The following is a 13,676-nucleotide window of genomic DNA, read 5'->3' as shown; positions in this document are numbered from 1 at the left end:
AAATTAAAGAGCTCTATAATTTAATTTGTACTAGTAACAATTACAATTACATAGCTCTATAATTCAGTTTTTACTAGTAACAATTATGATTGTAGAGCTCTCTAATTGAATTCTTACTAGTAACAATTACAATTATAGAGCTCTATAATTCAATTTTTACTAGTAACAATTATGATTATAGAGCTCTATAATTCAATTTTTACTAGTAACAATTATGATTATAGAGCTCTCTAATTGAATTGTTACTAGTAACAATTACAATTAGAGAGCTCTACAATTAATTTATTACTAGTCATATGTCTCCATTGACTTCCATTCATTTTTAATTATAGAGCTCTGTAATTCAATTGTTACTAGTAACAATTGGGATTATAGAGCTCTCTAATTGAATTGTTACTAGTAACAATTACAATTATAGAGCTCTCTAATTCAATTTTTACTAGTAACAATTACAATTATAGAGCTCTCTAATTCAATTCTTACTAGTAACAATTACAATTATAGAGCTCTCTAATTGAATTCTTACTAGTAACAATTACAATTATAGAGCTCTCTAATTGAATTCTTACTAGTAACAATTACAATTATAGAGCTCTCTAATTGAATTCTTACTAGTAACAATTGAATTACAGAGCTCTCTAATTGATTTATTACTAGTAAAAATACACATTAAAGATGTGTGTAATTGCAGAGCTCTATAATTGAATTACAGAGCTCTCTAATTCAATTGTTACTAGTAACAATTGAATTAGAGAGCTCTCTAATTGTAATTGTTACTAGTAACAATTGAATTACAGAGCTCTCTAATCATAATTGCTACTAGTAACAATTGAATTAGAGAGCTCTGTAATTGAATTATAGAGCTCTATAATCAAATTGTTACTAGTAAGAATTCAATTGTAGAGCTCTCTAATTGCAATTCTTACTAGTAATAATTAAATTATAGAGCTCTCTAATTCAATTGTTACTAGTAACAATTGAATTAGAGAGCTCTATAATTGAATTACAGAGCTCTCTAATTGAATTGTTACTAGTAAGAATTAAGTTACAGAGCTCTATAATTCAGTTCTTACTAGTAACAATTAGAATTAGAGAGCTCTACAATTGAATTCTTACTAGTAACAATTTGATTATAGAGCTCTATAATTCAATTACAGAGCTCTCTAATTCAATTGTTACTAGTAGCAATTATGATTAGAGAGCTCTATAATTCAGTTCTTACTAGTAACAATTAGAATTAGAGAGCTCTGTAATTGCAATCTTACTAGTACAAATTGAATTACAGAGCTCTACAATAGCAATTCTTACTAGTAACAATTGCATTACAGAGCTCTGTATTCGGCGACATATCATTATGCTAATCGTGCCTTATGCATATTCAACTGGGGTCAGTGGCGTAACTTTGTTTTACAAAGTGGGTGGGACAGGAATGTGTATGGGTGGGTGTATGTTGTATTATTATTACAATAATAATATGATATTAAAATTATAAATGTGTTCAAATATTATAGTTTTCCTACATCTGCTATAATACAATATCGTTAGTCTCGAGAGTATGTACATTAGTTAATAAATACGACGATCCGCATTTCGTAATTGAATGTCCTGATGGGCTAGTGGCAGTTTCTCCGTTTAGGGTGCAAGAGGTTCCCGGTTCTGATCCAACCATGTGTAAAAAAAAATTTCTCATTAAAACCAAACATTTTCATCAGTGATTGTATATCAAGAGCAGGGATACGTTTATATGTATTTTGTTTTTTTGTGATTTCAACGTATCGAATAGAGAGTCTCCGCAACAGCGATAGATTGAACTGCTAATCTGTGTGCACGAGCGCTGTGAACCCTGTTGCACGCGCCTCTGATAACAGTGACAACGAGCACTCAACAACATAATTTCAAAAACAACACATCCCAGCGCCAAATCGCCTATTATTAACACAAATTGATAATCAACTAGAGGTGTTTATTTTGTATTAGATATCCGCGATAATCATTCTATTATTGCATAACAATACTAAATATAGGGCATTTCACCCTATGTCCAGTGATATGGAGTGTTCTTGGCTCTTAGCTTTACCAATATACAAAGGTGAATGAATATAACGACTAAATATAGGCTTTCATCTCAGGCATCATCTTAATTTTGCTTTAATGTGAACATGATTAATATGTTACCTAAGTCTGTAAAATATTTCAGGATACTTCAGAACCACGCTACAGGGCTTTTATTTTGAAACGCACCTTTGTAGGCGGGAAATCTGCAATCTGTTTTGCATCTCATGAATAGGAGTTTTTACTAGTAATAATACAATTATAGAGCTCTGTAATTAGAATTGTTACTAGTAAGAATTGAATTAAAGAGCTCTCTAATTCAGTTTTTACTAGTAACAATTACAATTAGAGAGCTCTATAATTCAGTTTTTACTAGTAACAATTGAATTAGAGAGCTCTCTAGTGGAATTGTAGAGCTCTGCAATTGGATTATTACTAGTAACAATTGAATTACAGAGCTCTGCAATTGAATTCTTACTAGTAATAAATGAATTGTAGAGCTCTCTAATGGGAATTGTTACTAGTAAAAACTGAATTATAGAGCTCTACAATTCAGTTGTTACTAGTAAGAATACAATTGCAGAGCTCTATAATTCAATTAGAGAGCTCTACAATCATAATTGTTACTAGTAAAAATTGAATTATAGAGCTCTATAATTGTAATTGTTACTAGTACAAATTAAATTATAGAGCTCTTTAATTTAATTGTTACTAGTAAAAATATAATTACGACGAGTAATGCTGGAACGTTTTTATGCTGAAACGGCCTCCCATAGAGATTCTCCAGTTTTGTTGTTGTTGAGCAACTGAAGCGTGAGCTGTTAAAGCTCCGTCCTCTTCTGGAAAGGGGGCCGGGAGCAGCAGCTCATTTGCATTTAAAGGGACACCCAAAAATGGCATGTTTTTGCTTACACCCAAATAGGGGCAAATTTGACAAGCTATAATAAATGATCTGTGGGGTATTTTGAGCTGAGACACATTCTGGGGACACCAGCGACTTATATTACATCTTGTAAAAGGGGCATTATACTGTAGGTCCCATTTAATGTTAGCTTACCGAGGCTGCATTTATTTGATCAAAAATATAGTAAAACAGTAATGTTGTGAAATATTATTACAATTTAAAATAAATGTTTTCTATTTGAATATATTTTAAAATGTAGTTTATTTTTGAGATGGCAAAGCTGAATTTTCAGTATCATTACTCCAGTCTTCAGTGTCACATGATCCTTCAGAAATCATTCTAACATGCTGGTTTGGTGATGCAGAAACATTCCTTCTAATTATCAGTTGAAAACATTTTTGATACATTTTTTTTTTTTCTGAAATCTTTGTGTTTACTGTCACTTTTGATCAATTTCATGCATACTCTGACTAGATTATTTGAAATATTTTCTTTTTCTAAAATATTGTTTATGCATTGTTTTTATCAGTGCTTTATTCTTGTCATATTTTCTTCAGTATGTTTAATTATTGACATGGTGTGTTTTTTTTTCATTGTCTTTATTGATGAAATAATCTAATTTAAGAGTAATTCCAAGATTTGCACTGGTTCTGCTTTACGAAATGTGTGTTTATGTGTGTTGTAGGTTCCAGCACAGAAGTGCCGCTATGCTGTTGGCAGTATTTTGAGTGAAGGTGAGGACGGACCCAATGAGGACCAGCAGCAGCTGTATGAGAAGCAGGGCTTTCGGGTTTTCTTTTTCCCAGAGGTTACACATGTCGTCACAGCCTCCTTCCCTCACCGAACCCCTCTCTCTGTTTTCCTGGGGGTGCAGAGGGTCTATCCTCAGCTGAACTACTACATCAAGGTAACATCCTCTTCTTCATCATTCACCAAATGCCTGTTCTCTAAAATTCAAAGCTTTACAACTTCACTTGAATGCTGTGTTTGTGCAGGAACTTTGCTATTGGCTAATTCAGGTGTGTTTAATTTATAGTGTGATTGATTCTGACAGTGTTCTTCTGTTTCCTTTAACATGATTGGTGTATGGGCATATAGAGGTCGTGAGGGAATGAACGCTTAGTTTGTCAGTGTTTTTGGCCTCTTTCTAGAGGGATGGAGACAGTAATTATTAAGCAGTAGACTTAATCATAGCAATTAAGGACAAAGAGAGAGAAGTGCAGGGGGACGGAGGCCAAAGAAAGCAACAAATGAGAATAGCAGGACTGTGAATTGGGAAAGAGGTAAGTGGTGAGATGGTGCATAAGGACAGAAAAGTTTGGTGTTGAAGGGAAAGCTGTTTCAGAGTAAAGATGCACACTCAAAAAGATTTTGGAGCCATGGTTTGAGGCCCCGATATACTCACAACGAAGCTCTTTTTCGTTCTTCGCTTAGGGGTAAAAAGTTTGAAATGCCTTTGCAGCGATAATTACTGTTAGCGAACATCCAGCCTCCAGCCATGTTGCTGAGAGTGCCATTTAGATAAATATGTATGTGCTGCACACTTTCCTCTCAACAAAATAAACACAACAAAAATGACAGTGGTGAGAAAACGGCACTTAAGAAAGCATCTGATCAAAGCGATGTGCATATGTTTGCACCAGCTCTTCAATTAGAGTAAAGTAAAGTCACGTCACACTTATTTATATAGCACTTTATACAAGAGATTGCTTTAAAGCAAGCAGCTTTACAGTGTTAAACACTGTACACGCTTTCAATTAGAATGACATATAAAGCATCTCTGTCTTTTTTACTCACTCTTACCTCAACGAACTGAACAGAACAAATGAAACAGAGAAGATTTCCACGTCAAGGAAGGTGGAGCTTCAGAGCACACCTACCTATTACGTAATCGCCACGGACCAGTGGTTGGCAAACTTTTCTGGAAATTTGGCTTTGGCAAGCTGTTTCGAACTACCGAAACTAACTCCAAACAAACGTAATTTTAGCCTTCCTTCTTCGATTCTACTGTAATTAAACTAGACTTTTTAAAGGGTTAGTTCACCCAAAAATGAAAATTCTGTCATTAATTACTCACTCTCATGTCGTTCCACACCCATAAGACCTTCATTCATCTTCAGAACACAAATAAGATATTTTTGATAAAGTCCGATGGCTCAGTGAGGCCTTCATTGCCAGCAAAACAATTAACACTTTCAATGCCCAGAAAGCTACTAAAAACATATTTAAATCAGTTCATGTGACTACAGTGGTTTAACCTTAATGTTATGAAGTGACGAGAATACTTTTGTGCACCAAAAAAATAAATAACGACTTTATTCAACAATATCTAGTAATGGGCGATTTCAAAACACTGCTTCATGAAGCTTCGAAACTTTACGATTCTTTTATTTCGAATCAGTGGTTCAGAGCGCATATCAAACTGCCAAAGTCACGCCCCCCAGTGGTGAACCATTGAAATTTCGAAACACTTATGGCGTTACAAAGCCTCGTTTACTGAAATCACGTGACTTTGGTAGTTTGATACACGCTCCGAACCACTGATTCGAAACAAAAGATTCGTAAAGCTTTGAAGGTTCATGAAGCAATGTTGCAAATATGTCTTTAATAGCTTTCTGGGCATCTGAAAGTGTAAATTATCTTGCTGGCAATGGAGGCCTCACTGAGCCATCAGATTTTATCAAAAATATCTTAATTTGTTCTGAAGATGAACGAAGGTCTTACAGGTGTGGAACGACATGAGGGTAAGTTATTAATGACAGAATTTTTGGGTGTACTAACCCTTTAAACTAGACTTTTTTAAACTAAATTAGATATTTACATTTTTGAAGAAAATTTGTGTGGTGCTTGCCTGGTCACTGGCTTGTTGCTAGGGTGTTGTCAAGGTGTTCCAAGTGTTTTTAGTGACAATTTTGAAAGCCATCACATTTTCTCCATATTTTTGGCAGTATTTCTCTTTGTGTGTGTGTGTGTGTGTATGAGCCTCCTCAACTCTCCCCACCATCTGCCCTGATGCAGCCTCAGTATGAACGCAGCCAACAGTCTCATGCTCCTGCCTCCTCCAGCCTCGAGATTGGTCTGCTCAGCTGCTAGATAACTTATCGCCTACTGTTTGTGTCCTTCCACTTGCCTTTTTCATGCATGATTACTTTCTGTCCCTTATAGAAGTCTTGATATCATCAACTGCTCTAGGCTTAAGAAAGTCTGAAGTACATCTATGTAGACCAATTGTAGTTTAATGCTGACATCTATTATATCAACCACTCGGGATCATCATTATATATGATTATTCCATCTGCTCGGACATAGGAGTGGCAGATTGTTTAAAACCTGTTTCACATTATTCCAGTAGATGTATGTGGTCCCTAATGTATCTTGTGTTGTTCAGTTAAGTGAAGAACTTAATTTGTAGTTGTCCCAAGACGATAAATTTTGCATAGATTTATTACGTCTGAATAATCTGTTGTCAATTATTAACGTGTGCTCCCTTACAGTGTTGTTTGTCTTGAATGAGTGCAGCAAGCTGTGGAATTATGAAGGATTTGGCTTGTGCGTGATGTCTCAGAATTGAGAATATTAGAATTGAGAAGTGGAAAGGTGGGCTACAGATGAGTTAAATAATTTCTATATTAGGGATGTGCAAAGCATGCGCTACTATTCAAACGTTTGGGGTTGGTAAGTTTTTTTTTAATTTTTTTTTTTATGTTTTTGAAGCCTTTTTGCTCACAAATGCTGCATTTATTTGATCAAAAATACAGTAAAACAGTGGTATTATGAAATATTATTAGAGTTTAAAGGGATAGTTCACCCAAAATTGAAAATTTGATGTTTATCTGCTTACCCCCAGGGCATTCAAGATGTAGGTGACTTTGTTTCTTTAGTAGAACACAAATGATGATTTTTAACTCCAAACGTTGCCGTCAGTCAGCCATATAATGTGGGTCAATGGGAACTTCTTTTATAAGAGTAAATAAAACTTGCTTAGACAAATCCAAATTAAACCCTGCGGCTCATGACGACACACTGATGTCCTAAGATACAAAACGATCGGTTTGTGCGAGAAACCGAACAGTATTTATATCATTTTTTACCTCTAATACACCACTATGTCCAACTGCGTTCAGCACTCGTTTAGTGAGGTCTGATCGCATTGAAGTCCATTGTCAGAGTGCGATCAGACCTCACTAAGCGAGTGCTGAACGCAGTTGGACAAGTTTTATTTACTCTTTTAATCTCTTATAAAAGAAGTTCCCATTGACCCACCTTATACAGCTGACAGACGGCAATGGTTGGAGTTAAAAATCATCTTTTGTGTTCTACTGAAGAAACAAAGTCACCTACATCGTGGATGCACTGGGGGTACGCAGATAAACATGAAATTTTAATTTTTGGGTGAACTATCCCTTTAAGTTTTCTATTTTAATACGTTTTAAAATGTAATTTATTCCTGTGATGCAATTTCAGCTGAATTTCAGCATCACTACACCAGTCTTCAATGCTGGATTTGCACAAAAGATTAAAATGACAGCACATGCTAGTTGATGAGTTGAATCAACTCCACAGCAACTGCATACATTTATCCACTTACATTCAGAAACATCCAGATGCATTCTAAAAGTTGTAACTTTTGTAACTCTCCATCCGTCCGATTCCGGATTGAACAATATAAGGTTGAACACAGATACTGACAATCTTCATTTTGGCTGCGTGAGATTCTTCAGCTTTGTTGCTGAGCAACTGAAATGTGAGCTGTTAAAGCTCCGCCCTCTTCTGGAAAGGGGGCCGTGAGCAGCAGCTCATTTGCAGCCAATTTGAAAAGCTATAATAAATGATCTGTGGGGTATTTGAGCTGAAACTTCACAGACACATTCTGGAGACACCAGAGACTATATTACATCTTGTGAAAATGGGCATACTAGGTCCCCTATAAAAATCCAGCATTATGGGCAGATGCTCAAAACTGTTTAAAACATAACCCAATAAATCTTAGTCTGTTTAAACCATGCTCTCAGAAAAAAATGCTTATGAATCTGTTACTGGGGCAGTTCATTTTCAAAAGGTACTCCTTTGTACCTTATTTATCCCTAAAATATCCATATTAGTACCTTAAATGTGCATTTTATTACCTAAAGTGTACATAGTATCTAAATGGTACATATTAGTACCTTTGAAAAGGTACTGATTGGGTGACAGATTTTTTTGTACCTTTTTTGAACCAATGAAATCTAGACTCGTTCTCGTTAACGAAAAGTGATTAAAGTTCTTAGCTAAAGAATAGCACTCTGGCAGCATGCTAGCTAAGGATTTTTGAAATAAAAAAAAAAGAAAAATCAATCACACGAATGCCCTAGCTGCTTGTTGCATGTTCTGTTTTTCCATCAAAGTCTTTGCTTCAATATGCTGTCCTTGTAGCATGTTCAGTTGCAACTGAGGGAAAAAAACTCTTTTAATCACATCAAACATCTCAGACAGCCACAACTCTTCTGAATCAAACCCGCGATTCACATCCAACGTGCCTTTGTTTACGTTACATAACACAATTCCTACAGTATATCAACATACATTGCATATGCATCAAATCACTAGAGACCTGCGGATATCTGCCCCTAATCGACACACACAAGCCTGCCAAACACAGAGTTTTTTTCTAGCGCCTACATTCATTCTGCTCTCTTGATGCCTCACAGGCGGCGTTTTCAAAGTCACTCTTAAATATATCTTTTAGAAGCGAATTTCCATTTTAAACAGCCCTCTCTTTTTACTTCACCAACAAAAGGCAAATATTTCTCGTCATGAATAATAAAAATGGCAGAGGCCGTCTGTCCGTAGCTTGTGTGGGCTGCAGATGATTGAACTTTGCATACAGTCAGAATGAGTAATTTGAAGGCAGTTGGTGATGTGAGACGGAAGGTTGGTCCTCTCTTGTTCGTGGGCAGATTGCACAGAAACGCTTCTAATTCTGACTAGGACAGCAGAAGGGAATCCCTATGGCAACCAGACCCGTTCCTGGAGAGGAGGTCGTTCAAGTGGAAACCTTGTTCTGCTTTCTTTGTGTTTATAATATGCAGTAAAGTGACATTATGGTATCGCTTACCCATGCGTGTTTGACCAGAAAATATAATTCTTCAACCTTGATTTAACAGAATTGTGCATGCTTTCTGGTCATGGGTACTTGCTAAGGCAAGCTTCACTATTACTGTTCTCATACACTCATTTTATTTAACAATTTTTTTTTTTTTATTACAAACCCAATTCCAAAAAAGTTGGGACACTGTACAAATTGTGAATAAAAAAGGAGTGCAATAATTTACAAATCTCATAAACTTATATTTTATTCACAAAAGAATATAGATAATATATCAAATGTTGAAAGTGAGACATTTTGAAATGTCATGCCAAATATTGGCTCATTTTGGATTTCATGAGAGCTACACATTCCAAAAAAGTTAGGACAGGTAGCAATAAGAGGCCGGAAAAGTTAAATGTACATATAAGGAACAGCTGGAGGACCAATTTGCAACTTATTAGGTCAGTTGGCAACATGATTGGGTATAAAAAGAGCCTCTCAGAGTGTAAGTGTCTCTCGGAAGTCAAGATGGGCAGAGGTTCACCAATTCCCCCAATGCTGCAGTGAAAAATAGTAGAGCAATATCAGAAAGGAGTTTCTCAGAGAAAAATTGCAAAGAGTTTGAAGTTCTCATCATCTACAGTGCATAATATCATCCAAAGATTCAGAGAATCTGGAACAATCTCTGTGCGTAAGGGTCAAGGCCGAAAAACCATACTGGATGCCCGTGATCTTCGGGCCCTTAGACGGCACTGCATCACATACAGGAATGCTACTGTAATGGAAATCACAACATGGGCTCAGGAATACTTCCAGAAAACATTGTCGGTGGACACAATCCACCGTGCCATTCGCCGTTGCCGGCTAAAACTCTATAGGTCAAAAAAGAAGCCATATCTAAACATGATTTAGAAGTGCAGGCATTTTCTCGGGGCCAAGGCTCATTTAAATTGGACTGTGGCAAAGTGGAAAACTGTTCTGTGGTCAGACGAATCAAAATTTGAAGTTCTTTTTGGAAAACTTATCAGTGCTCAGTTCAGAAGCCTGCATCTCTGATGCTATGGGGTTGCATGAGTGCGTGTGGCATGGGCAGCTTACACATCTGGAAAGGCAACATCAATGCTGAAAGGTATATCCAAGTTCTAGAACAACATACGCTCCCATCCAGACGTCGTCTCTTTCAGGGAAGACCTTGCATTTTCCAACATGACAATGCCAGACCACATACTGCATCAATTACAACATCATGGCTGCGTAGAAGAAGGATCCGGGTACTCTGGTTTGTAAATAAATGAATTTTTGGAGTATATTTTTTGCAAAGTTTAAAGAAATAGATTTTGCGTTGAGGGACCCAAGTTTTTTTGTTGTTGATGTTGTTAACTTAAAATATGGGTAACACTTTAGTTTAGGGTCTCACTATTAAAGGATTAGTTCACTTCAGAATTAAAATTTCTGGAAGGTTTTTGAGGAAAACATTCCAGGGTTTTTCTCCTTATAGCTTCAAAGGGCTCTACATGATCCCAGCCAAGGAATAAGGGTCTTATCTACCTAAACAATCAATCATTTTTTTTAAAAAACATTGACATTTCCATCCCATTTTCTCCTCCAACTTCAAAATCGTCCAACATCATTGTTTTACTTTTTTGTTGAAAAGGGTGTTTGACTTGGTCTTTGCATGTTTACTTTGTAAACACTTGATTGTGACCTTTCCAATGTGATTACGTAATGTGTGGCGCATCGCCGAGCCAGTGCAAGACAAGCATTTGTGGTTAAAAAGTATATACATTTTTAATTTTTCTTTAGAAAAATGACCAATCGTTTCGCTAGATAAGACCCTTATTCCTCGGCTGGGATCACGTAGAGCCCTTTGAAGCTGCACTGAAACTGCAATTTGGACCTTCAACCCATTGGTAGCCGTTGAAGTCCACTATATGAATTTTTTTCCTCAAAAACCTTAATTTCTTTTCTACTGAAGAAAGAAAGACCTAAACATCATGGGGGTGAGTAAATTATCAAAATATATTATATTATCTTCAGAAAATGTAACAAAAAATACTGAAACTCATCATACACGGTCTTACTACACATGCGTGACTTATTCCATGTCAATTCAAGCTTAAATTGTCACTTGATCCCAGACAACCCATTAACAACCGTTTCTGATACGCTGACCTGAGTTTAACACTTCAGGGAATCATCACAACCATCATACATCCTTACAGCATAGAGAACAAGCTTTCACATCATTGATGGCCCCGTATAACTCACGCATGTCACGCAGAACCTCAGCAGTCCTCATCAAAGGCAGAAAGGGCAAGAGATGGCAGAAAGTGTCTGGAGATCATGATTGAATGAATGGGATCAATATTTGTCAGTCTTAGCCTTTCATTTTCTCTTACGTGAGTATACAGAAGAATCTTTTTTAGACCCTGCTTCCTTCTCTGTTCTCCTGCTGGTCTGTATTGATCCAGGAGGTTCAGGTTACCTGTGCTAAGATAACACTACATGCTCATTACGACTTGGTCGTTCCTAACCTCAGTCCTGCAATTTGATTTCTTCTCAAGACACAATGGTAGTTCATTGATCCAGATCAAATCTAAAATCTTTGGTATTAGAGCCAATTTTGAAGATTTTGTACTTTTTGACAATATTATCTCTACACTGCAGCGCCTCCAAAAAGTTCAGTGTTTGGTATAATTCAGTCATTCTACTTGATGTTTTGTTTTCTGGGATAGTTTTAGTCATAAGCACTGAAAATCATAATTAATTATTTTAATATGTCATTGTTTATGTTCAAAATAGTCTTTAGTGAGAAAAAAATCACTGAACTATGTTGTTTTGTTCTGTCTTAGTGTTGCAGAATCCATAATGAGGACACACTTGCTATTAAATTGGCTCGTTCCAGTTATACTCCCTATTATAATGGGAATCTTTAAAGTAACAAACACATATTCTAGATTGAACCCTCCTAATTAAGGCATCATTATTCAAGTTGCAAACTGTGAAAATCAAGACTAAAGAACAGAAATAAATTAAAACAAATGCATAAATTATTATTATTAGATGCTCCACTAGGCACAGTGTTAAAATTTAAAAGATCAAGAAATGCCAAGTAGCATAATAGTGACCCAGTTGCAACTTGCAATGTGGGAAAATTTTTGTCAGACCAGCCAAAATTCTTCCAAAAAATGAGTGTGGTGCAAATGTAACACCTCAGAAAACACTACTTACTGTGAAATATGGTGGAGTTAGCATCATGCTGTGGGGTGGCTTTTCGTTATCTGGGACTTGGGTATCTTGTTAAAACAGAAGAAAAAAACAAATGGTGAAATATCCAGGAAATTTTTGCAAGATAACCTAGATAAACTGACGCTTGGGTGGAAGTTCATTATTTACACTGGACGAATGGTGGCTGACAGACAACCCAATTTGAAAATCTGTGGCACTATTTGAGAAATCCAGTGCACAGGTGACATTGCACTAACTAGAACAACTGTTGCAACATGAGCCAAAATTACATCTGAACTGTTAAGTGGTTATATACTTACCTCAAATCATATAAGGCTATCAGAACTCCTGAACTGTCAGAATACTTCAATTAAAGTGGACTTATAATGCCCCTTTTACAAGATGTAATATAAGTCTCTGGTGTCCCCAGATTGTTTCTGTGAAGTTTCAGCTCAAAATACCCCACAGATCATTTATTATAGCTTTTCAAGTTTTTCTGTGTGTTCCTTTTCATGCAAATGAGCTGCTGCTCCCAGCCCTATTTCCAGAAGAGGGTGGAACTTTAACAGCTCATGCTTCGTTTGCTCAACAATAACAAAGCTGGAGAATCTCACGCAGCCAAAATGAAGTTTGTCAGTAACCGTGTTCAGCCGGATGGAGAGACTCAGAAAAAACGTTCAAATTTTAGATTGCAACTGGACGTTTCTGAATGATTAGTGGATAAATTTATGTAGTTGCTGTGGAGTTGATTCAACTCATTGACTAGCATGTGCCGTCATGTTAATCTTTTGTGCAAAGTCAGTGTTGAATTGACCCTCGTTTGTGAAGCAGTCTGGCGTAAAATGATGGCATGGTAACAACACTCTACTACAACAACTCTTCCTCTTCTCTAAAGCAGCCCAACATGGCCCCACCCGCTTTATTGCAGGTTTCTGGGGGCAGGGTTTATGTAAATTTTGGCTGAAAATTCATCATTTACTCACCCTCTGTAGTGTGCTATTCGATATTACATTTTATTAAAGTTAATATATGTTAAATGTATTACATTGCAACTCCTTCATTACAAATTACAAATATATTTAAATAAACAACATACAAGTTTCAACAGAAATTACATTAAAGTATGTTTTAGTTTACCATAATTAGAAGTAATTATGAAATTACATATCATAATGTACTTAAATTAATTTAAAGTTCAATTGGAATTAAAATGTAAGTATATCCTTTTAAATATAGTATATTATAATTTCTGTAATAAGTACTTTTTTTTTTTTTTAAATGAAGTGTACTTCACAAGAATGAGTAAATTAATTATAATTTTTGGTTTGATTTTGAAAACACTGGAAATTACTATTATAAGATGACAACATTTGGAAAAAAGACATTGTTTCATGCAATGTCATTTGCGGTTTCCTGCATGATTGG

At 35.9% G+C, this 13,676-nt stretch overlaps 1 protein-coding gene across 1 annotated transcript in view; it reads left to right on the top strand.

Moving 5' to 3' along the window:
• LOC137021451 (testis-expressed protein 264 homolog) overlaps positions 1-13,676 on the top strand; it is a 66,084-nt gene that overhangs the window by 18,171 nt on the left and 34,237 nt on the right. The window contains exon 2 of the mRNA XM_067387898.1: positions 3,642-3,863. Coding sequence (XP_067243999.1) covers positions 3,642-3,863 — 222 coding nt within the window. The remainder of the gene's footprint in view (positions 1-3,641; positions 3,864-13,676) is intronic.

Source organism: Chanodichthys erythropterus, chromosome 6, assembly GCF_024489055.1.
Source record: "Chanodichthys erythropterus isolate Z2021 chromosome 6, ASM2448905v1, whole genome shotgun sequence".
NCBI classification, from domain to species: Eukaryota; Metazoa; Chordata; class Actinopteri; order Cypriniformes; family Xenocyprididae; genus Chanodichthys; species Chanodichthys erythropterus.
The sequence above is the reverse complement of the archived record's forward strand: the minus strand, read 5'-3'. Positions and strand labels throughout refer to the sequence as shown.